Below are 23,979 nucleotides of genomic sequence, written 5' to 3'. Positions count from 1 at the left end.
AACCACCAAACGTAAGAACACAACCCCCAAACGTAAGGATACAACCCCCAAACGTAAGAACACAACCCCCAAATTTAAAGATACAACTCCCAAACGTAAGAACGCAACCCCCAAACGTAAGAATACAACCCCTTAACGTAAGAGTACAACCCCCAAATGTAAAAATACAACTCCCAAACGTAAGAACGCAACCCCCAAACGTAAGAATACAACCTCCAAACGTAAGAACGTAACCCGCAAACGTAAGGCTACAACCCCCAAACGTAAGAACACAACCCCCAAAACTAAGGATCAAAACCCTAAACGTAAGAGTTCAACCAGGAAACGTAAGGTTACAACCCCAAAACGTAAGAAAGGAACGCTCAAACGTAAGGATACAACCCCCAAATGTAAGAATACAACAAAAAAAAAGTAAGAACACAACCCCCAATTGTAAGAACACAACCCCTTAACGTAAGAGTACAACCCCCAAATGTAAAAATACAACTCCCAAACGTAAGAACGCAACCCCCAAACTTAAGGATACAACCTCCAAACGTAAGAACGCAACCCCCAAACGTAAGGGTACAACCCCCAAACGTAAGAACACAACCCCCAAACGTAAGAATACAACCCCCAAACGTAAGAACACAACCCATTAACGTAAGAGTACCACCCACAAACGCAAGGATACAACTTCCAAACGTAAGAACGCAACCCCCAAACGTAAGCATACAACCCCCAAACGTAAGAAGACAACCCCGAAACGTAACAATACAACCCCTTAACGTAAGGATACAACCCCCAAACGTAAGGATACAACTCCCAAACGTAAGAACGCAACCCCCAAACTTAAGGATACAACCCCCGAACGCATAAACAAAACCCCCAAAGGTAAGGATACAACTCAAAAACGTAAGTATAGAACACCCAAACGTAAGGATACAACCCCGAACGTAAGAACACAACCCCCAAATGTAAGGATACAACCCCTAAACGTAAAAACACAACCCCCAAACGTAACAACACAACCCCCAAACGTAAGGATAGAACCCCCAAACGTAAGGCTACAACACCCAAACGTAAGAACACAACCCCCAAACGTAAGAACACAACCCCCAAACGTAAGGACACAACCCCCAAACGTAAGGATACAACCCCTAAACCTAAGATATAATCCCCAAACGTAAGAGTACAACCATCAAACGTAAGGCTACAACCCCAAAACGTAAGAACAGAATGCTCAAACGTAAGGATACAACCCGCAAACGTAACAATACAACCCCCAAACGTAAGAACACAACCCCTTAACGTAAGAGTACAACCCCCAAACGTAAGGATACAACTCCCAAACGTAAGAAGGCAACCTCCAAACGTAAGAATACAACCCCTAAACGTAAGAACACAACCCTTAAACGTAAAAATACAATCCCCAAACATAAGAATACAACTTCTAAACGTAAGAACACAACCTCCAAACGTAAGGATTCAACCCCAAAACGTAAGAATAGAACCCTTAAACGTAAGGATACAACCTCAAAACGTAAGAGTATAACCCCCAAACGTAAGGATACAATCCCTAAACGTAAAAATACAATCCCCAAACGTAAGAATACAACTTCTAAACGTACGAACACAACCTCCAAACGTAAGGATACAACCCCAAAACGTAAGAATAGAACCCTTAAACGTAAGGATACAACCTCAAAACGTAAGAATACAACCCGTAAATGTAAGAATACAACCCCCAAACGTAACGATACAACCACCAAACCTAAGATAAGAAGCCTTAAACGTAAGGATACAACCCCCAAACGTAAGAATACAACTCTTAAACGTCATGATACAACCCCCAAACGTAAGAATACAATACCCAAACATAAGAATACAACTCTCAAACGTAAGAATAAATCCCCCTAACGTAAGTATACAATCCCCAAACGTAAGAATACAACCCGTAAACATAAGGATACAACCCCCAAACGTAAGGATACAACCCCCAAACATAAGAATAGAAGCCTTAAACGTAAGGATACAATCCCCAAACGTAGGAATACAACCCCCAAACGTAAGAATACAACCCCCAAACGTAAGGATACAACCCCTAAACGTAAAAATAAAATCCCCAAACGTAAGAATACAACATCTAAACGTAAGAACACAACCTCCAAACGTGAGGATACATTCCCAAAACGTAAGAATAGAACCCTTAAACGTAAGGATACAACCCCCAAACGTAAGAATACAACCCGTAAATGTAAGGATACAACCCCCAAACGCAAGGATACAACAACCAAACCTAAGAATAGAAGCCTTAAACGTAAGGATACAACCCCCAAACGTAAGAATACAACTCTTAAACGTCAGGATACAACCCCCAAACGTAAGAATAGAACTCTCCAAGGTAAGGATTTAATCCCCAAACGTAAGAATACAACCCGCAAACGTAAGAATACAACCTCGAAATGAAAGGATAACACGGCCAAACGTAAGAATAAAACCCCCAAACTTAAGGATACAACCCTCGAACATAAGAATGGAACTTATAAACGTAAGGATACAACCCCTAAACGTAAGGATACAACCCTCGAACATAAGAATGGAACTTATAAACGTAAGGATACAACCCCCAAACGAAAGAATAAAACGCCCAAACGTCAGAACACAACTCCAAAAACGTAAGAACCCAACCCCCAAACGTAAGTATACAGCATCCAAACGTAAGGATACAACCCCCAGACTTAAGAATAGAACCTCCAAACGTAAGAATACAACGCTTAAACGTAAGGATACAATCCCCAAACGTAAAATTACTACCGTTAAACGTAATGATATAACCCTTAAACGTAACAATACAACTTTCAAACGTAAAGATACAACATATAAACGAAAGGATACAACAACTAAGCGTAAGAATACAACCACTTAACGTAAGAATACAACCCCCAAACGTAAGGATACAACCCCTAAACGTCACAATAAAATCCCCAAAAGTAAGAATAAAACCCCCAAACGTAAGATTAAAACCACGAAACGTAAGGATACAAACTCCAAAACGTAATAATACAACTTCCAAACGTAATAATACAATCCCTGAACGTACGAATAAAACCTTCAAACGTAAGGATACAACCCCCAAATGTAAGGATACAACCCCTAAACGTAAGCATACAATCCCTAAACGTAAGGATACAACCCTCAAACGTAAGAGCACAACCCCTAATCTTAAGAATACAATCTCCAAACGTAAGGATACATCCCCCAAACGTAAGAACACAACGCCCAAACGTAAGAATACAACCCCCGAACGTAAGAATTAACCCTTAAAAGTAAGGATACAACCCCCAAACGTAAGAATAAAACGCCCAAACGTAAGAATAAAACCCCCAAACTTACGAATACAACACCCAAACGTGAGAATACAACTCCCAAACGTAAGAATAGAACCCGAAAACGTAAGGATACAATCCTCAAACGTAAGAATAGAACCCCCAAACGTAAGAACTCAACCTGCAAACGTAAGGATACAACCCCTAATCTTAAGAATACAATCTCCAAACGTAAGGATACATCCCCCAAACGTAACAACACAACCCCCAAACGTAAGAATACAAGCTGAAAACGTAAGGATACAACCCCCGAACATAAGAATGGAACCACCAAACGTAAGAATAGAAACCTTAAACGTAAGAATACAATCTCCAAACGTAACAATACAACCCCCAAACGTAAGGATACAACCCCCAAACGTAAAAATAGAACCTTTAACAGTAAGAATACAACCCCTTAAACGTAAGAATACAACTCCCAAACGTGAGAATACAACCCCCAAACGTAAGGATACAACCCTGAAACGTAAGAATACAACCCCTAAAAGTAAGGATACAACCCTTAAACGTAAGGTTACAACTCGCAAACGTAAGAATACAACCCCCAAACGTAAGGATACAACCCCAAAATGTAAGAATAGACCCCTAAACGTAAGGATACTACCCACAAACGTAAGGATACAACTGCCAAACGTAACAATAGACCTCCAAACGTAATAGTAGAACCCCCAAAGGTAAGGATCCAACCCTTTAAATGTAAGAATATAACCCCTAAACGTAAGGATACTACCCCCAAACGTAGGAATACAATCCCCAAACGTAAGGATACAACCCCCAAACGTAACAATACAACCTCAAACCTAACGATACAACCTTCAAACGTAAGGAAACATCCCCCAGACGTAAGAATACAAACCCTAAACGTAAGAATACAGGCCCCAAACGTAAGGATACAACCCCCAAACGTAAGAATTCAACCCCCAAACGTAAAAACACAACCTGTAAACGTAAGGATACACCTTCAAATGTAAGAATACAACCCTCAACCGTAAGGATACAACCCCCAAACGTAAGAATACAAGCTCCAAAAGTAAGGATAAAACCCCCACAGATAAGAATAGAACCACCAAAGGTAAGAATAGAAGACTTGAACGTAAGGATGCAATCTCCAAACGTAAGAATACAACCCCTAAACGTAAGGATACAACCCCCAAATGTAATAATACAATCCCCAAACGTAAGAATAGAAGCCTTAACAGTAAGGATACAACCCCTAAAACGTAAGAATACAACTCCCAAATGTGAGAATACAACCCCCAAACGTAAGGATACAACCCTGAAACGTAAAAATAGAACCCCTAAACGTAAGGATACATCTCCAAAACGTAAGAATACAACCCCTAAACGTAAGAATAAAACTTCAAAACGTAAGGATACAACCCCTAAACGTAAGAATAGAATCCCCAAACGTAAAGATACACCGCCTATACGAAAGGATACATTCCCCAAACGTAAGAATAGAACCATCAAACGTACGGAAAGAACCCCCACACCTAAGGATACAACCATTAAACGTAAGAATACAACCCTTAAATGTAAGGATAAAACCATCAAACGTACGAATACAATTCCCAAACGTAAGGATACAACCCCCAAACGTAAGAATACAACCCCTAAACGTAAGGATACAACCCTTAAACGTAAGGGTACAACCCGCAAACGTAAGAATACAACCTCCAAACGTAAGGATACAACCCCCAAACGTAAGAATAGACCACTAAACGTAAGGATACTTCCCCCAAACGTAAGGATACAACCGCCAAACGTAAGAATAGATCTCCAAACGTAATAGTAGAAATCTTAAAGGTAAGGTTACAACCCTTTAAACGTAAGAATATAACCCCTAAATGTAACAATACTACCCCCAAACGTAGGAATACAATACCCAAACGTAAGGATACAACCCCCAAACGTAACAATACAACCTCAAACCTAACGATACAACCTTCAAACGTAAGGAAACATCCCGCAAACGTAAGAATACGACCCCTAAACGTAAGATTACAACCCCCAAACCTAAAAATACAACCCCACAAAGTAACAGTACAACCACAAAACGTAAGAATACAACATCCAAACGTAAGGATATCACGCCCAAACGTATAGATACAACTCTCAAACGTACGAACAAAACCCCTAAATGTAAGGATACAACCCCATAAACGTAAGAATAGACACCCAACGTAAGAATGGAACCCCCAAACGTAACGATAAAACCCCCAAACGTAAGGATACAACCCCTAAAGATAAGGATACAACACCTAAACGTACGACTGTAACCCTCAAACGTAAGGATACAACTCCTAAACGTAAGGATCCAACCCCCAAACGTAAGAATACAACCCCTAAACGTAAGAAAACAATCCCCAAACGTAAGGATACAACCCCCAAACGTAAGAATACAACCTCCAAACCTAAGGATACAACCCCCAAACGTAAGAATACAACCCCTAAACGTAAAAATACAACCCCCAAACGTAAGGATACAACCCCCAAACGTAAAAATACAACCCTTAAACGTAAGGCCGGATACAACCTCCAAAAGTAAGGATACAACCCCCCAAACGTAAGGATACAACCCGTAAACGTAAGGATACAACCCCCAAACGTAAGGATACAACCACCAAACCTAAGAATAGAAGCCTTAAACGTAAGGATACAACCCCCAACCGTAAGAATACAACTCTTAAACGTCAGGATACAACCCCCAAACGTAAGAATACAACACCCAAACGTAAGAATACAACCCCCAAACGTAAAAATACAACTCTTAAACGTCAGGATACAACCCCCAAACGTAAGAATACAACACCCAAACGTAAAAATACAACTCTCAAACGTAAGAATAGAACCCCCTAACATAAGTATACAATCCCCAAACGTAACAGTACAACCTCAAAACCTAAGAACACAACCTTCAAACGTAAGGATACAACCCGCAAACGTAAGAATACAACCCGTAAACGTAAGGATACAACCCCCAAAAGTAAGGATACAACCCCCAAACGTAAGAATACAACCCGTAAATGTAAGGATACAACCCCCAAACGTAAGGATACAACCACCAAACCTAAGAATAGAAGCCTTAAACGTAAGGATACAACCCCCAAACGTAAGAATACAACTCTTAAACGTCAGGATACAACCCCCAAACGTAAAAATACAACACCCAACCGTAAGAATACAACTCTCAAACGTAAGGATTTAATCCCCAAACGTAAGGATACAATCCCCAAACGTAAGAATACAACAACCAAACGTAAGAATACAACACCCAACCGTAAGAATACAACTCTCAAACGTAAGGATTTAATCCCCAAACGTAAGGATACAATCCCCAAACGTAAGAATACAACAACCAAACGTAAGAATACAATCCCCAAACGTAAGAATACAACCCGTAAACGCAAGGATACAACCACCAAACGTAAGAATAGAAGCCTTAAACGTAAGGATACAATCCCCAAACGTAGGAATACAACCCCATAAACAAAAGAATGCAACCCCCAAACGTAAGGATACAACCCCCAAACATAAGAATAGAACTCTCAAACGTAAGAATTTAATCTCCAAACGTAAGAATACAACCCGCAAACGTAAGAATACAACCTCGAAATGTAAAGATACAACCCCCAAACGTGAGAATAAAACCCTCAAACGTAAGGATACAACCCCCAAACGTAAGAATACAACTCCCAAACATAAGGATACAACCACCAAACGTGAAGATACAACCCCTAAACGTAAGAATATAACCCCCAAACGTAAGGATACAACCCCTAAACGTAAAAATACAATCCCCAAACGTAAGAAAACAACTTCTAAACGTAAGAACACAACCTCCAAACGTAAGGATACAACCCCAAAACGTAAGAATAGAACCCTTAAACGTAAGGATACAACCCCCAAACGTAAGAACACAACCCGTAAATGTAAGAATACAACCCCCAAACGTAACGATACAACCACCAAACCTAAGAATAGAAGCCTTAAACGTAAGGATACAACCCCAAAACGTAAGAATACAACTCTTAAACGTCAGGATACAACCCCCAAACGTAAGAATACAACTCTCAAACGTAAGAACAAATCCCCCTAACGTAATTATACAATCCCCAAACGTAAGAATGCAACCCCCAAACGTAAGGATACAACCCCCAAACATAAGAATAGAACTCTCAAACGTAAGAATTTAATCTCCAAACGTAAGAATACAACCCGCAAACGTAAGAATACAACCTCGAAATGTAAGGATACAACCCCCAAACGTGAGAATAAAACCCACAAACGAAAGGATACAACCCCCAAACGTAAGAATACAACTCCCAAACATAAGGATACAACCACCAAACGTAAAGATACAACCCCTAAACGTCAGAATATAACCCCCAAACGTAAGGATACAACCCCTAAACGAAAAAATACAATCCCCAAACGTAAGAATACAACTTCTAAACGTAAGAACACAACCTCCAAACGTAAGGATACAACCCCAAACCTAAGAATAGAAGCCTTAAACGTAAGGATACAACCCCCAAACGTAAGAATACAACTCTTAAACGTCAGGATATAACCCCCAAGCGTAAGAATAGAACTCTCAAAGGTAAGGATTTATTCCCGAAACGTAAGAATACAACCCGCAAACGTAAGAATACAACCTCGAAATGAAAGGATAACACGGCCAAACGTAAGAATACAACTCCCAAACGTAAGGATACAACCCTAGAACATAAGAATGGAACTTATAAACGTAAGGATACAACCCCCAAACGAAAGAATACAACGCCCAAACGTCAGAACACAACTCCCAAACGTAAGAACCCAACCCCTAAACGTAAGGATACAGCATCCAAACGTAAGGATACAACCCCCAGACTTAAGAATAGAACCCCCAAACGTAAGAATACAACGCCGAAACGTAAGAATACAACCCCCAAACGTAAGAATACAACGCTTCAACGTAAGGATACAATCCCCAAACGTAAAATTACCACCGTTAAACGTAATGATATAACCCTTAAACGTAACAATACAACCCTCAAACGTAAGGATAGAACCCCCAAACGTAAAGATACAACATATAAACAAAAGGATACAACACCTAAGCGTAAGAATACAACCACTTAACTTAAGAATACAACCCCCAAACGTAAGGATACAACCCCTAAACGTCAGAATAAAATCCTTAAACGTAAGAATAAAACCCCCAAACGTAAGGTTAAAACCCCCAAACGTAAAGGTAGAAACTCCAAAACGTAATAATACAATCCCTGAACATAAGAATAAAACCTTTAAACGTAAGGATACAACCCCCAAATCTAAGGATACAACCCCTAAACGTAAGCATACAACCCCTAAACGTAAGGATACAACCCCCAAACGTAAGAATACAACCCCTAATCTCAAGAATACAATCTCCAAACGTAAGGATACATCCCCCAAACGTAAGAACACAACCCCCAAACGTAAGGATACAACCCCCGAACGTAAGAATTAACCCTTAAAAGTAAGGAAACATCCCCCAGACGTAAGAATACAAACCCTAAACGTAAGAATACAGGCCCCAAACGTAAGGATACAACCCCCAAACGTAAGAATTCAACCCCCAAACGTAAAAACACAACCTGTAAACGTAAGGATACACCTTCAAATGTAAGAATACAACCCCCAAACGTAAGAATACAAGCTCCAAAAGTAAGGATACAACCCCCTAACATAAGAATGGAACCACCAAAGGTAAGAATAGAAGCCTTGAACGTAAGGATACAATCTCCAAACGTAAGAATACAACCCCCAAACGTAAGGATACAACCCCCAAATGTAAGAATACAACCCCCAAACGTAAGAATAGAACCCTTAACAGTAAGGATACAACCTGTTAAACGTAAGAATACAACTCCCAAATGTGAGAATACAACACCCAAACGTAAGGATACAACCCTGAAACGTAAAAATAGAACCCCTAAACGTAAGGATACATCTCCAAAACGTAAGAATACAACCCCTAAACGTAAGAATAGAATCCCCAAACGTAAAGATACATTGCCTATACGAAAGGATACATTCCCCAAACGTAAGAATAGAACCATCAAACGTACGGACACAACCCCCAAACCTAAGGATACAACCATTAAACGTAAGAATACAACCCTTAAATTTAAGGATACAATCCCAAAACGTAAAAATAGAACGCTCAACCCTAAGGATACAACCCCCAAACGTAAGAATACAACCCCTAAACGTAAGAATAACACCACCAAACGTAAGAATAAAACCCCCAAACCTAAGGATACAAACCCTAAACGTAAGAATACAACCCCTAAACGTAAGAATACTTTCCCCAAACATAAGGATACAACACCCAAACGTAAGAATACAACCCCTAAACGTAAGGATACAACACCCGAACATAAGACTGGAACTTAAAAACGGCAGGATACAACCCCCAAACGTAAGAATACAACGCCCAAACGTCAGAACACAACCCCGAAACGTTAGAATACAACCCCCAAACGTAAGGATAGAACCCTTAAACGTAAGGGTACAACCCGCAAACGTATGAATACAACCCCCAAACGTAAGAATACAACCCCTAAACTTAAGGATAGAACCCTTAAACGTAAGGGTACAACCCGCAAACGTATGAATACAACCCCCAAACGTAAGGATACAACCGCCAAACGTAACAAAACAACCTCAAACTTAACGATACAACCGTCAAACGTAAGGAAACATCCCCCAAACTTAAGAATACAACCCTTAAACATAAAAATACAAGCCCCAAACGTAAGGATACAACCCCCAAACGTAAGAATACAACACCCAAACCTAAAAATACAACCCCCCAAAGTAACAATACAACCCCAAAACGTAAGAATACAACCTCCAAACGTAAGGATATAACGCCCAAACGTATGGATACAACTCTCAAACGTAAGAATAGAACCCCCAAATGTAAGGATACAACCCCATAAACGTACGAAATAGACCCCCAACGTAAGAATGGAACCCCCAAACGTAAGGATAAAACCCCTAAACGTAAAAGTACAATCCCCAAACGTAAGGATACAACCCTTAAAGGTAAGGATACAACCCCTAAACGTACGAGTGTAACCCTCAAACGTAAGAATACAACCCTTAAACGTAAGACTAAAACTTCAAAACGTAAGGATACAACCCTTAAACGAAAGAATACATTCCCCAAACGTAAGAATAGAACCCTCAAACGTAAGGATACAACCCTTAAACGTAAGAATACAACCCTTAAATGTAAGGATACAACCATCAAACGTACGAATACAATTCCCAAACGTAGGGATACAACCCCCAAACGTAAGAATACAACCCCCAAATCTAAGAATACAACCCCCAAACCTAAAAATACAACCCCCCAAAGTAACAATACAACCCCCATACGTAAGAATACAACCTCCAAACGTATGGATACAACTCTCAAAGGTAAGAATAGAACCCCCAAATGTAAGGATACAACCCCATAAACGTAAGAATAGACCCCCAACGTAAGAATGGTACTCCCAAACGTAAGGATACAACCCCCAAACGTAAGAATACACTCCCCAAACGTAAGGATACAACCCCTAAACGTAAGGATACAACCCCTAAACGTACGAGTATAACCCCCAAACGTAAGGATATAAGGATACAACCCCCAAAGGTAAGAATACAACCCCTAAACGTAAGGATACAACCCCCAAACGTAAGGATACAACCCCCAAACGTAAGAATACAACCCCGAAACGTAAGAATACATCACCCAAACGTAAGGATACAATCATTAAACGTAAGAATAGAAGCCTTAAACGTAAGGATACAATCCCCGAACGTAAGAATACAACCCCCAAACGTAAGAATACAACCCTTAAACGTAAGGATACAACCGCCAAACGTTAGAATAGAACTCTCAAAGGTAAGGATTTAATCCCCAAACGTAAGAATACAACCCGCAAACCTAAGAATACAACCTCGAAATGTAAAGATACAATCCCCAAACGTAAGAATAGAACTCTCAACCCTAAGGATACAACCCCCAAACGTAAGAATACAACCCCTAAACGTAAGAATAACACTGCCAAACGTAATAATAAAACCCCAAAACCTAAGGATACAAACACTAAACGTAAGAATACAACCCCTAAACGTAAGAATACTTTCCCCAAACGTAAGAATACAACCCCCAAACGTAAGGATACAACCCCCGAACATAAGAATGGAACTTATAAACGTAAGGATAAGACCCCCAAACGTAAGAATACAACGCCCAAACGTCAGAACACAACTCCCAAACGTAAGAATACAACCCCCAAACGTAAGGATACAGCATCCAAACGTAAGGATACAACCCCCAGAATTAAGAATAGAACCCCCAAACGTAAGAATACAACCCCCAAACGTAAGGATACAATCCCCAAACGTAAAATTACCAGCGCCAAACGTAAGGATACAACCGTTAAACGTAAGAATACAACCCCCAAACGTAAGAATACAACCCTCAAACGTAAGAATACAACCCCTAAACGTAAGAATACAACACCCAAACGTAAGAATACAACTCTCAAACGTAAGAATAGAACCCTCAAACGTAAGTATACAATCCCGAAACGTAAGAATACAACCTCCAAACGTAAGAACACAACCTCCAAACGTAAGGATACAACCCCAAACGTAAGGATACAACTCTCAAACGTAAGAATAGAACCCTCAAACGTAAGTATACAATCCCCAAACGTAAGAATACAACCTCCAAACGTAAGAACACAACCTCCAAACGTAAGAATAAAACCCTCAAACGTAAGGATACAACACCCAAACGTAAGAATACAACCCGTAAACGTGAGGATACAACCCCCAAACGTAAGGATACAACCACCAAACGTAAGAATAGAAGCCTTAAACGTAAGGATACAATCCCCAAACGTACCAATACAACCCCCAAACGTAAGAATAGAACTCTCAAACGTAAGGATATAATCCCCAAACGTAAGAATACAACCCGCAAACGTAAGAATACAACCTCGAAATGTAAGGATACAACCCCCAAACGTAAAGATAGAATCCTCAACCTTAAGGATACAACCCCTAAAGGTAAGAATACAACTCCCAAACGTGAGAATACAACCCCCAAACGTAAGGATAGAACCCCCAAACGTAAGAATTGAACCCCCAAACGTAAGAATTGAACCCCCAAACGCAAGTATAGAACCCCTAAACGTAAGGATACATCTCGCAAACGTAAGAATACAACCCCTAAACGTAAGAATAAACCCCCAAAACGTAAGGATACAATCCTTTAACGTAAGAATACAATCCCCAAACGTAATAATACAACCCCAAACGTAAGGATACAACCACCAAACGTAAGAATAGAAGCCTTAAAGGTAAGGATAAAATCCCCAAACGTAAGAATACAACCCGCAAACGTAAGAATACAACCTCGAAATGTAAGGATACAACGTCCAAACGTAAGAATACAACTCCCAAACGTGAGAATGGAACCCCCAAACGTAAGGATTTAACCCTTAAACGTAAGAATAGATCCCCCAAACGTAAGGACAGAACCCCCAAACGCAAGTATAGAACCCTTAAACGTAAGGATACATCTCGGAAACGAAAGAATACAACTCCTAGACGTAAGAATAAAACCCCAAAACGTAAGGATACAACCCCTAAACGTAAGAATACAATCTCCAAACGTAAGGATACACCTCCCTAAACGTAAGGATACAACCCCCAAACGTAAGAATAGAACCCTCAAACGTAAGGATACAACCCGCAAACGTAAGAATAGAATCCTCAAACGTAAGGATACAACCCCCAAACGTAAGGGGTAGCGCAGTGATGACTGCACTCTCCTCCCACCCCTGTGTGATGTTGGTTTAGTTTAATCTTGGTTCTTGTACCTGCCCCAAGGGTTTTTTGTCTCTTCACAAAAACCAAAATTTCCATATTCCAATTCGACCTGGAGCGCAGAGACACTTTCGAACGAGCTCCTAGAGCTCTCTGGTGCTCCGCGAGTTTAAGAAATTACATTTACATTTATTACTTACCTACTGAACACACGCTTGACTATTTACATGTTCCGCCTGCATTTTCAATGCCAATACTTGGTTATGAAGTCAGTTAAGTCTTTATTTGACGAGGGAAGTTAATTGTTAAGACCCTAACAAACATGAGACCTCCAAAACTAAAACGAAATGAAGTAAGAAACGGAGGCAACGAATAGAGAAAAAAGGATTCATCGATTATTTTGACCTTATAGTGTGTGGAAAAGCTCTATTGAGCATTTGAAGTTGTCGAGTATATTTTGTTGTTGAATACTCATGGTCGGTTGACAACTTTTTCTCCATTCTGTGAACGCTTTTACTGTCTGCGTCAACAAAAAACCTTCGATGTTTACGCATCCCTGAACCAAGGTTAGAACTGCGTATGTAACTGACGGCAGGGTTTTTTTTAAAACACATGTCTATTCAACTATGCAACGATGTTACAGTGCGAGGCGCCTTACCGTGGCCACCCAACAAACGTTTTTTTTTTACAAGTTAGCCAATCAGGATACCTTCCTCCTTGTTCATTAAATGCCAAACGCCAATTTTTCAATGTTGTTGCTTTACTCGCCTGTTGATACCTTGCAAGGAGGAGTGACCGTTAATCAAATTTGCGTATCCTGATCGGCTAACTTGTAAAAGAGGTTTGCTGGGTGGCCACAGTAAGGCGCATCGCACCTGCACTGTACGAGCGGCTCCTTTTTTTCAGGTTAATCCTTTCAAAAGCGCTTTAGCGTAGATGAATAGTAAGAAGAAAACCTAATTAGAGATCACGGGGAAAATTTGCCGCGTAAAACGTGATCACAGCCCCGTATAAATTGGATTATGACACCCTCACTCGTTCACCGCTATTCCTACAAAACCTTTTTCTAGATAGCTGGCGTTCTTTTCAAGATCTCGAACTATCGTTTTCATTAAACACTGCGTCCCTTTCTTGTTTCAACAATTATCTAAAAAAGTGTGTTTTAGAAAAATTCAACCTTCTTTCTTTATCAGTAAGCTAATCAAAACTAAGCTAAATTAGAGAGAACTTTCCTACAAATATATGTTTAAGGTCGTCTCTTAAAAGCGCTGTCTTGATCTCGTAGCTCCGAAGGTAAGTTGTTCCAAACTTCTCATGGCATCACCAATTCGAAGAGAGGATCCTCTCTTGCCAATTCATTGTACTGAATGCTGACATACCCTGACACCATATTGTTCTCCAATAAATTTCTGGAAAGTTTCAATAACTTCAGGATGGTTTAACGTCCAATGTCCACGATGGCAGAATCCACCCCCTCTCTCCCCTCCCCCACGGACTGTACAGGCTTTTCCACGTTACCGTTTACCATGGTAGCTGACTCGATCATTTGTATACTTTCCAGAGGAGGCCCTCCTTGAATCTATGTTACAAGTGGCTGGCATACTGCAAAACAAATTCCAGCAAACCGCGAGAGTGCTCAATAAATACATCTTCCCGCGATAATTTATGAGTTTAAAATAATAAAAAAAATGTATTTATTTTTTAGTGGAAATGTACTTAAGCTCACTTAGCTACCCAAAGCTAGTTTACAGGCATTCCACTCGGAAATAACGGGAGAAAATCAAATTAAACAAGTTAAAAAACCCAACTGACAGGAGGCAAACAAGCTGGCTATATACAAGTGTGACCAAGGCGGGGCTTGAACCTAAGCGTGAACCCGGGGCCTCCGGATTTCACGTCCAGCGCCCTAAACGGCTGGACCACGCCGCCTCCTTTTCAGACTCTTGTCGATAATCTTCCAGAGGTTGATGTCACTCCAACGTGTGCTTTAAGGTCCTTTAACATCACAATCTTCAAAACTAAGTCGCTCTCAACGCACACATCTGAGTTTGGAGCTTCTCACCAGCGTTTGAAGTAAACAGCATTAGCAAACGCTCACTAGTCTCGAATCCGAGTTTATCAAAACGAAAAAAAAATGTTGGCAACAGTTTGACAACATGTTTGACATCTGCTCGCATACGCCTATTGTAATTGTATCTGCCAACTGCAATTTACACGAACACAGAGCAATGAATGATCACGAACTACGAATGATAAAAAATTATAACTTGGCGTCCAAAATGTCCTGTTCGTAGGCACTGTTTAAATGACAGGAATCGGTTGGCAATGTTTTCAGCTCTGTCATCGGCATCAAAGCGGTAGCCCTGTTATCTCTTCTTTTATTTCCTTCCATACTGATCGCTGCCCGCCTTCTAAAACAGCACAGACCCAGCCCTTGTTTAAACTCGGGGATTCTTAAGGCGTACACGATTGGGTTAAGGAACGAATTGGAGTAATTTAGAATATCAGTCGTGTAATAGTAAATAGATAGATCAGGGCGCTCTAAAGCAAGAAAGAGGTTTACAGTAATAAAAGGAATCCATGATATCAAAGCTATAATCGATACAAACAACAAGGTTTTTGTCAAGCGTTGGTTTTGTACCGCTCTATTTTGCTGTTGTGAAACCATCCTTCCGCGTCGAAACTTTCTCCAAATACCGATGTTGCAGCCGCATACGATGAAGAGAAGAGTCAAAACGTACGGTGCCCAAGCAAAAGTAGCATGTTTGAACGAAAGAAAGTTCAATAATAGATCGAGGACAGTGGACACAAGGATGGCTATTGCCCACACTATAAAAATAACAATGCGGTATGCTCGCATTGACAGTGTTCGATGCTTCAGCGGCCAGTAGATGGCGTAAAATCTCTCAACTGATATCAAGGTTGCAGAAATTATTGAGGCTTGAGAGAATAAAGTGTCAATGATTCTGAACGGAATTCTAACAAAATTATGCAGCTTTTTTGTCCATAGCTGGAAGTTAACCCCGACGTAGTGAATATAAAAGGGTATGCACAAAGAACCTAATATCAGATCAGCAAACGACATGTTAATGACGAGGAATAAGCTTTTCTTACGTAGGTTCTTATTCATTGCAAAGAGAACAATTGTCAGAAAGTTTCCTACGGCAACGAAGACGACTTCCAAAGCAAAAACTGTGCAGAATGCGATTCCTTCTGCCTTGGACGAAAGCTCCTAAGAAGATGATGAGGACGTGTTGTTGGAGCCAGTGGTGGTTGACATGTTCTTCAGTTTAGTTGGTGAAACCAAACGGTGAAAACGCTTTGATTTTGATGTGGTGAGAGGACGTTTGATAAACTGAAACGGGAGTGTCAGCCTGCAGTGTTTGATGACTGGAAGGAGAAAATAGTGACTGATATCATCCGGGCAATTTTTACATAGCTAATCACAACTGCCAGTCATAATTGAAAGCGGTCTTAAAGTTGGACCGTTTTTGCGCAAGGTGTATCCATCAAGGCAATTTTCTAAACATCACGAAGGCTCTTAATTTAGCGGTGTACTATGGACGATATACAACCAAACATCCACGGTTAGTCTGAGGGCGAACATAATTGTTGCCAACCGGCCCTGTAAATTTCCTGTTTAGTTATACTTTCATGGAAAAAGATTGTTTCGAAAGAAAATAGGTTTGCTATAAGAATTTTTTTTTGACGTGTCGCTTAATATATGGTAAATAGGGGCAAACGAAAAATAAGTTAAACAGCAGGTTTTTTATTAAATGTTTTTCATTACTTGGAGCTGTTATTAGTGACATATGGTATCATATTTCGATGAGAAATGTGTCCAAACGTGTTTAGAGTGTTTAGAGCACATCCGCAAATACAAAATAAAACTATACTTTAATTTATTTCTTAGTTTTGTTAACTAACTTTCAGTTCCACTACCAATGACACTGAACACTTGGCGTCATCCTTTGGTGTTCTGTCAACCCACACACACAGGTAATTAAAGCTTCCTGTTCCTGATAATGTTTGAACACCGGCTCCTCCGAGCTAGACACAGAAAACCAAGAGGATAAATTAACACAAAATAATCACTTCTCAATGGAAGACAAAAGTGAGAATGTATCAACGGATGTGGGATTTGAAACAAGCCACGGTTTGCGGGCAAAACCATAGTCTGAAAAAGGAAAGAAGAAAGCGTCTTGGAAAATATCTTTCTAATGTACACTACTTTCAGTCAGCTGGTGTTGGATAATTGTGGATGAGTGGTTTTCAATTTAAAAAATGTCGAATATTTAAGAACGTTCACCTTTGTACTAGCGCTTCGTTGAAAGAAGTTCCTTGCGTGCTTCATGATTGTGTAGGAGGTGACGAAACGTGCAGGTGCATTTAGCTGAATCCAAGTTCAAAATGGCATTTCTCTTTACTGGTTACATACTGATTATACATACCGCCGGTTATACGTAAGCCATCGGCCTTGAAGATCCCCTTTTGATAACGAAGAAGGTTATTCGAGACGGTGGCAGCTGATATGTTTTAGTTTTTGTTCTGGCGAAAACCGTTAGGGAAAACGCTTTCACTTTGTTCCGAGGGAGGTTGGGAGGAGAGGGACGTGTGATAACCGGAAACAGGAAATAGAGTTGTGCGATAACTAGGAGGAGAATTGAGTGATGTCATCACACAATTCTAGCTGAACACGATTTTAATTTAATGCCTTTGCCGGTGCACAATATGTATCATATCAATCTTTTAGTTTGCTTTATGTCAGGACTGGAGAAATCAATCTAGTTAGGTGTATTAAACTGTTGTACTCTGGTGTAAAATCAAATGTCGAGAGTTAAGGCAAAGATCTAGAATTGTAGTGGAGAAAATACTTCGCAACCATGGATTTTGGTGTCTAGACAAAAATATATCTTATCGCCGTATAATGTTTCCATAACTCCACTGATGTTGTCATCCACGATAACGAGGAGCCTTATTATTTTATGAACCGTTTGGTATCAGCCCTTGAGATCAGCCTATTTTGGCCCTCACTTTAGGAAAGTCAAGTTAGCCCTCAAACTGAACAGCACTGTATTTTACTCGCCGAATCAGCTCCAATTTTGAGGGCTAAAACTTATCTTTACAGCCCACTCTGGGACTCATTTTAGTCCTTAGGTGCATTTCAGCCCTTGAGATCAGGCTATTTTGGCCCTCATTTAGGCGGAAAGCCAAGTTAGCCCTTAAACTTAACAGCACTGTAATTTACTCGCTGAATCGGCTTCAATTTTTGGGCCTAAAACTGATCTTTTAAATTTTCAGTGTAGGCATACAGACTATATTTCACTAAGAATTGTTTTTCTCTCTATCAGTTGTTCGAATAGTTTTCGAGATGGTAATTAGTTTACTAGTGTAAAAGCAAGATATATCGTACCATGTGAAAAGACTCGAACTCCGGTCGGCTGCATTCAAGGCAGACGTGATAGCACAGCTTATTCGTATCACATCAATACATGTATCACGGGATCGCTCACACAACACGGAGGGTCTGATTTCACTCAAGATCCACTAACAGCCATCTGAATATTGGAATTAATATGTAACATGAAACAGACAGCAAAGGATATTCGTACTACATAAATCAGCCATATTTTCGCATAGGATAACTGCATGTAATTATGTGCTATATGAAAGACAAAGCGACAAGTAAACGTAAAGATATAACCATGGTGTGGATTCACCTGCGGTGTAGTGGTTATCACGTCTGCCTTACGACAATTCGAACGCCTGCCATTTCATTTCTGGCGCTGGACTTGTACACCGCTAACTGGAGTTGTTTCTCCGTAGCCCCGAGTTCAACTCCTCGGTGGCGCTAGTAAATCGCCAGCTGGATTCTTAAACATATTATGTTGTTTTTGAAATGTTTGTTTAATGAGCGGTTTTGGTGTTTCATTATCCCTGAAAAGCCTCTAAAGGGGAGAAGAGTATATTATTCGTTGGTGGAATATAGGAATTAAGATGTATTAATTTTTAAAGGAATATTAAAACCAACTTTTAATAAACACAACTGACAAAAATGTCTGTTTAGGTCAACATTGAAATCAACCTACTACAACGACCGTTAAATAATTATGAAATTGACAAAACCCTGTCCCTGAAACAACTTATTTGCAAAGCTAATAGCCGTCGTCCAAAATTGTTGAATTTATAAACAGGTTACACCAAAATAAAACAGGAAGTCGATGGAACACGGCCGGTTTTCCCAATAAAACCGCGGATCCCTCGCTCACTTGGTGCCTTGAAAATCCATGCAAAACATTGTTTAAACCACGAACAAATTTGCCACTGAAAAGGTTACAGATGGTGCATTCTACTGCTTAAGACTTCCATGATTTCATGTGGTAAGATTACAAAACAACGAAAATCACTTCCTTTTTTCGTCTGTGTCAAGTTGGGTTTTTCTTTGCCCGGCTTTCGAAATCAGTAAGATGAAATGCTTATAGTATGCTATGGATAATAACAAATTATAACTTTGTATCCCGAACATCCTGTTCGTACGCCATGTTTAGATGACTTGGATCGGTCGACAATGTTCTCAGCTGTGTCGCCGGTGTCATAGCAGCAGCCCTGTCGTTGTTGATAGCTGCCCGCCTTCTAAAACAGCACAAACCCAGCGCTTGCTTAAACTCAGGAATTCTTAGAGCGAACACGATTGGATTTACACAAGAGTTAAAATAATTGAGAAAGTTAGCCATGTCCACGTAAAAAGAAAGCGAACGCAACTCAAGAATAAAGTATAAAAAGTTCATGATAATTAAGGGAAGCCAACAAAGTGAGGCAAGAACAGATACAAACAGTAAGGTTCTTGTTAGGCGTTGGTTTTGTAAGGCTCTGTTTTGTAGCGAAGTAACATTTCTGTGTCGAAACTTCCTCCAAATACCGATGTTACAAGCACATATAATGGCTACCAGAGTCATGGCGTATGGAATCCAAAAATAAAGGCAATGTTTTGCTGATATTAACCGAAACAGTAGGTTGTAGATGGCGGAAACAAGAATAGCTAGCGTCCAAGCCATCAAAATGACAATCTGGTATGCTCGCATTGACAGTGTTCGATGCTTCAGTGGCCAGTAGATGGCGTAAAATCTCTCAACTGATATCAAGGTTGCAGAAATTAATGAGGCTTGAGAGAATAAGGTGTCGACGATAAAGTAGCAAACAAATAAGTAAGGTAGCGTCTTTACGTTCCATAGTCCATAGTCATTCCCGATGAAGTAGATAATGTAAATAGGTAAAGTTATGGCTCCTAGCATCAGATCAGCAAACGCCATACTTATAACTAGGAATAAACTATTCTTACGACGTTTCTTGTTCACTGCAAAGAGAATAACTGTGAGTAAGTTTCCTCCGACGATGAAAACACCTGCTAATACAAAAGCGACAAAAAATGCGATTCCTTCTGCTTTGGATGGAAAATCCTCTGTCGCCATTAACGAAGACGTGCTGTTCAAGCCAGTGAGAGCTGATCCGTTATTCATTTTTGATCCTGTAAACTTGATGATGATATCAATGCGAAAAGGGAATGCGTGGTGGGAGACAAAATTGTGGAATAAGACCGGAGAACAGGTGATTTTTTCGAGCAGTTTTTGTAGCTTTCATGTGGATTTACAGCCAAGTGTCGACTAAAGTAGGGAAACAGATTGACAGTTCTTCAGGACTGATTAAAAACAACGGACTGTGCAATCGCTAAAACAATTAATAGGACATCTTCACTGCATGTGGCGTGGGATAACAAATTTGAATTTGAAAAGGGAAACGAAATGAATTCTGGTAGTTGTAGTTAAATAACGCCATCATGACAAGGGCCTATTGATTTCGGAAGGTCGACATCCCGCCGTCACTGAGCTATTTAATCACGACAGGAGATGAGCATTGAATTTATGTTATATGGGAATGAAAAATCCCACAAGTCAAATTAAATTTCAACTGAAGACAAGAAGACGAGATACAAAAAACGCTACATGCATAAGGAAGCGAGCTAATTTTCAGTAAAAACCATTTCCCTAACCTTGCTCTTTTTTGCATAATTTTCAGTAACATCGTCACAACAGAACTCCATGAACGATATACCAACACCTGCAAATGATAGGCTGGGTAGCAAGTGTATCTGTTGGGGATTTGTACGTTTTTCGCTTTTAACCGCGCGGAGATTGGGACGAGAGCGATATTGGTACGGTGAAACAGCGGTCAACTCCCAAAACACCACGAAAAACGCTGGAGTACAGTTGGTTTATCTTTGGCCGCTGAAAAAATTCCTTTCGAGTTTCAGACGTCTTGGGATTACTGTCCGTTCATCGGTGAGATTTGCCGTTAAAGGAAACCTCCACTCCGACAACAAATAGACGGTAAATTATTGGAAATGGCGTCTAAATTCTAATTTTTAAATAAAATTCAAGTTTACTAAAAATAGATAAGGTTATCGCCTATTTTCGCTTTTAAATTCCCGGGCGCCACCATTTTGGATTTTATGACGTCATACGGTTGCCTCTATTGTCAGTAAGCAGAACGTCATTTGAGGACGTGAGAGTGCGCGGAATAGTCTGGATGCGAGTCTATTTCGACTATGTATGGGCAATCTTGATGCGCGCACCGTTGTCAACTGACGTTCCCGTTCTGTTGCTAAATCAGCCTAATTGGGCAACCGTATTACGCCATGAAATCATAGATGGCCGCGCCAGGGAAATTGAAAAGGAAAATATGTGATAATCAAATCCTGTCTTGTCCGACACAAAAATCTTATTACCATGGGTTCCAAAAAATTTTGAAATGATATTGTATTTTCAATAATCAAGGGTTAATTTATTTTAATAGTGGAGAATTCCTTTAAACGCGCGTTGTGGTATTCAAATTCGCTCACAGCGTGCGCTGCAAGAATTCAAACGAAATTGAAATCCATGTTCATGCCGCGGGGCTGTAGCGTTAGGCGTGTAAATATCAGACGACCCTCTACTCGGCGTCTTTCCGTGGTGTTACGGAAGCCTGTTTGTACCACGGACATCATCATGTCTCCTGTTGTGTGTCAGGGAAAGCAGAAATATGTTTAGCCACGGGCAGGTCCGCTTTCTTTGTGACGGAGCGCAGATGTTCACAGAACCTGTCCCCGAACCTGCGTCCAGTTTCATCAATTCAATTCAATTCAATTCAATTTATTTGCCATTAACAAAAAAATACAACATAAATACATTATAGACGACGACACACAATATTCTTACTATTACAATATTCATACTTGACTATTTACAATATTAAATGTGTTAAAGGCTAGGAAGCCTATATAGAAGCCGGGGGCTTATTAACTATAGGCTTCCTAGAACTATTGGATAAACCATAGAAGTTAAGGGTACTGATTGAAATTTCCAATTGAATTTTTTTTTTTTTAAAAGAAGAAAAAAAAAAAAAAGGAAAGGAAGAAAAAAAAGAAAAGGTAAAGAAAAGGTGTGTAGCTCAACAAAGAGTCAATTTAACTTAGAAAGAATTTTTTAAGTCTTTTGCCAAACAAACTGATAGTTTCACTGTTTTGAATTTCACGACTTAGCGAGTTGAAAAACGAAGGACCTTGAAACCGAATTGAGAATTTTCGAAGATTAGTTCGACAATAAGGTATATAGAAAAGGTTGGAATTTCTTGTTTTATAAGAATGTATTTGACTTGCAAGAGTAAACATATCACGAAAATAATTTGGAAGTAAGCTTCTTTTAAAAAGATACATAAATTTACCTATTTGGTATAAATAAATGTCAGAGAATTTTAAAATCTCCTGTTCTTTAAAAAGAACACCGCTATGAGCATCAAACGAAACTTTTGATATTATTCTAATTATCTTCTTTTGCAGAACAATAATCCGATTTAAATTAGACTGATACGTCGATCCCCACACAGAAACACAATAAATTAAGTAAGGGTAAACTAGACTATAGTACAAGGTACGTAAGGAGGTTTTGGGGAGGCAAAAACTAGACTTATAAATAATACCTATTGATTTTGATATTTTTCTAGAAACACTAACAATGTACGACAGAGTGCATGCACGGCAAGTAATAATGTAAACGAGGTTACCAACCGTGCACGAGAATCTCTGTCGGATGGTCAAATTTTAAGGTCTACCAGGGGTTTTGATCTGGAACTATGCGTTTGTGTGGGGCGCAGGTCTTGTACCGTTAGAGGTGACAGGGAAAGCGTTGGCTAACAAATGACTGCTCAAATCTGAATCGTCCAAAGTTGACGCCTTATGTGGGTTGAACTTGTCGTTGATTCTCGTCCTTGCTCCGACGGTTTTTCTCCTGGTTCTCTGGTTTTCTTTCCTCCTTAAAAGCCAACATTTCCAAATTCCAAATCAACCAGGGGAAGAGTGGATGAAGAGCATGCCACTGCCGGTTTTATAACAAGTATTTCCACATCACACACGCACTTTAGCCTTGGAAGAGATTCACGTTTCTTCCACTCAGGTAGAGTATTGACAAAAAAAAATTGTCATTTCGGTACTGCAGCGGGAGGCCGACAAATGATTACAGACGCTTGAGTCAAAACACAAACATTAAAGGCGATCAGAGCAGAAGTATCACTTGCTCTACGGCTATGCAGAATAGAGGAACAACAAGAACTTTTGGCAAGTAGAATCCTCTGAATTAGAATGTTAGCAGGTGAAGCATTTGACTAAACTGTTATTTTTCAGAGAAACCAACGGACTGGAGCAAGCTGCATGTAAATA

General features: G+C 40.0%; 2 protein-coding genes across 5 annotated transcripts; both read right to left on the bottom strand.

The window, feature by feature from the left end:
• Nucleotides 1-13,989: 13,989 nt before the first annotated feature.
• On the bottom strand, nt 13,990-17,586 carry LOC146468224 (adenosine receptor A3-like). The gene is made up of 3 exons (XM_085125147.1): nt 17,542-17,586; nt 17,160-17,282; nt 13,990-16,464 (listed from the first exon to the last, which is right to left on the bottom strand). The coding sequence occupies exons 1-3, from the start codon at nt 17,584-17,586 to the stop codon at nt 15,493-15,495; spliced, it is 1,140 nt and encodes a 379-aa protein (XP_084981273.1). The 3' UTR covers nt 13,990-15,492.
• Nucleotides 16,982-20,861, bottom strand: LOC146468223 (adenosine receptor A3-like). Of its 4 annotated transcripts, none has more exons than XM_085124922.1 (2): nt 17,542-20,861; nt 16,982-17,409 (listed from the first exon to the last, which is right to left on the bottom strand). In XM_085124922.1, the coding sequence occupies exon 1, from the start codon at nt 20,747-20,749 to the stop codon at nt 19,736-19,738; it is 1,014 nt and encodes a 337-aa protein (XP_084981048.1). In that variant the 5' UTR covers nt 20,750-20,861; the 3' UTR covers nt 16,982-17,409; nt 17,542-19,735. The 4 variants fall into 4 exon arrangements, with proteins under 4 accessions (XP_084981048.1, XP_084981049.1, XP_084981052.1 ...); XM_085124923.1 differs by having other exon boundaries at nt 18,646-20,861; XM_085124926.1 differs by having other exon boundaries at nt 16,982-17,282; nt 18,646-20,861.
• Nucleotides 20,862-23,979: the final 3,118 nt, after the last annotated feature.

This window comes from Pavona decussata, unplaced genomic scaffold, assembly GCF_977016875.1.
Source record: "Pavona decussata unplaced genomic scaffold, jaPavDecu1.1 SCAFFOLD_133, whole genome shotgun sequence".
Classification (NCBI taxonomy): Eukaryota; Metazoa; Cnidaria; class Anthozoa; order Scleractinia; family Agariciidae; genus Pavona; species Pavona decussata.
Note: the sequence above shows the minus strand (reverse complement) of the source record. Positions and strands in the feature narration are given on the sequence as shown.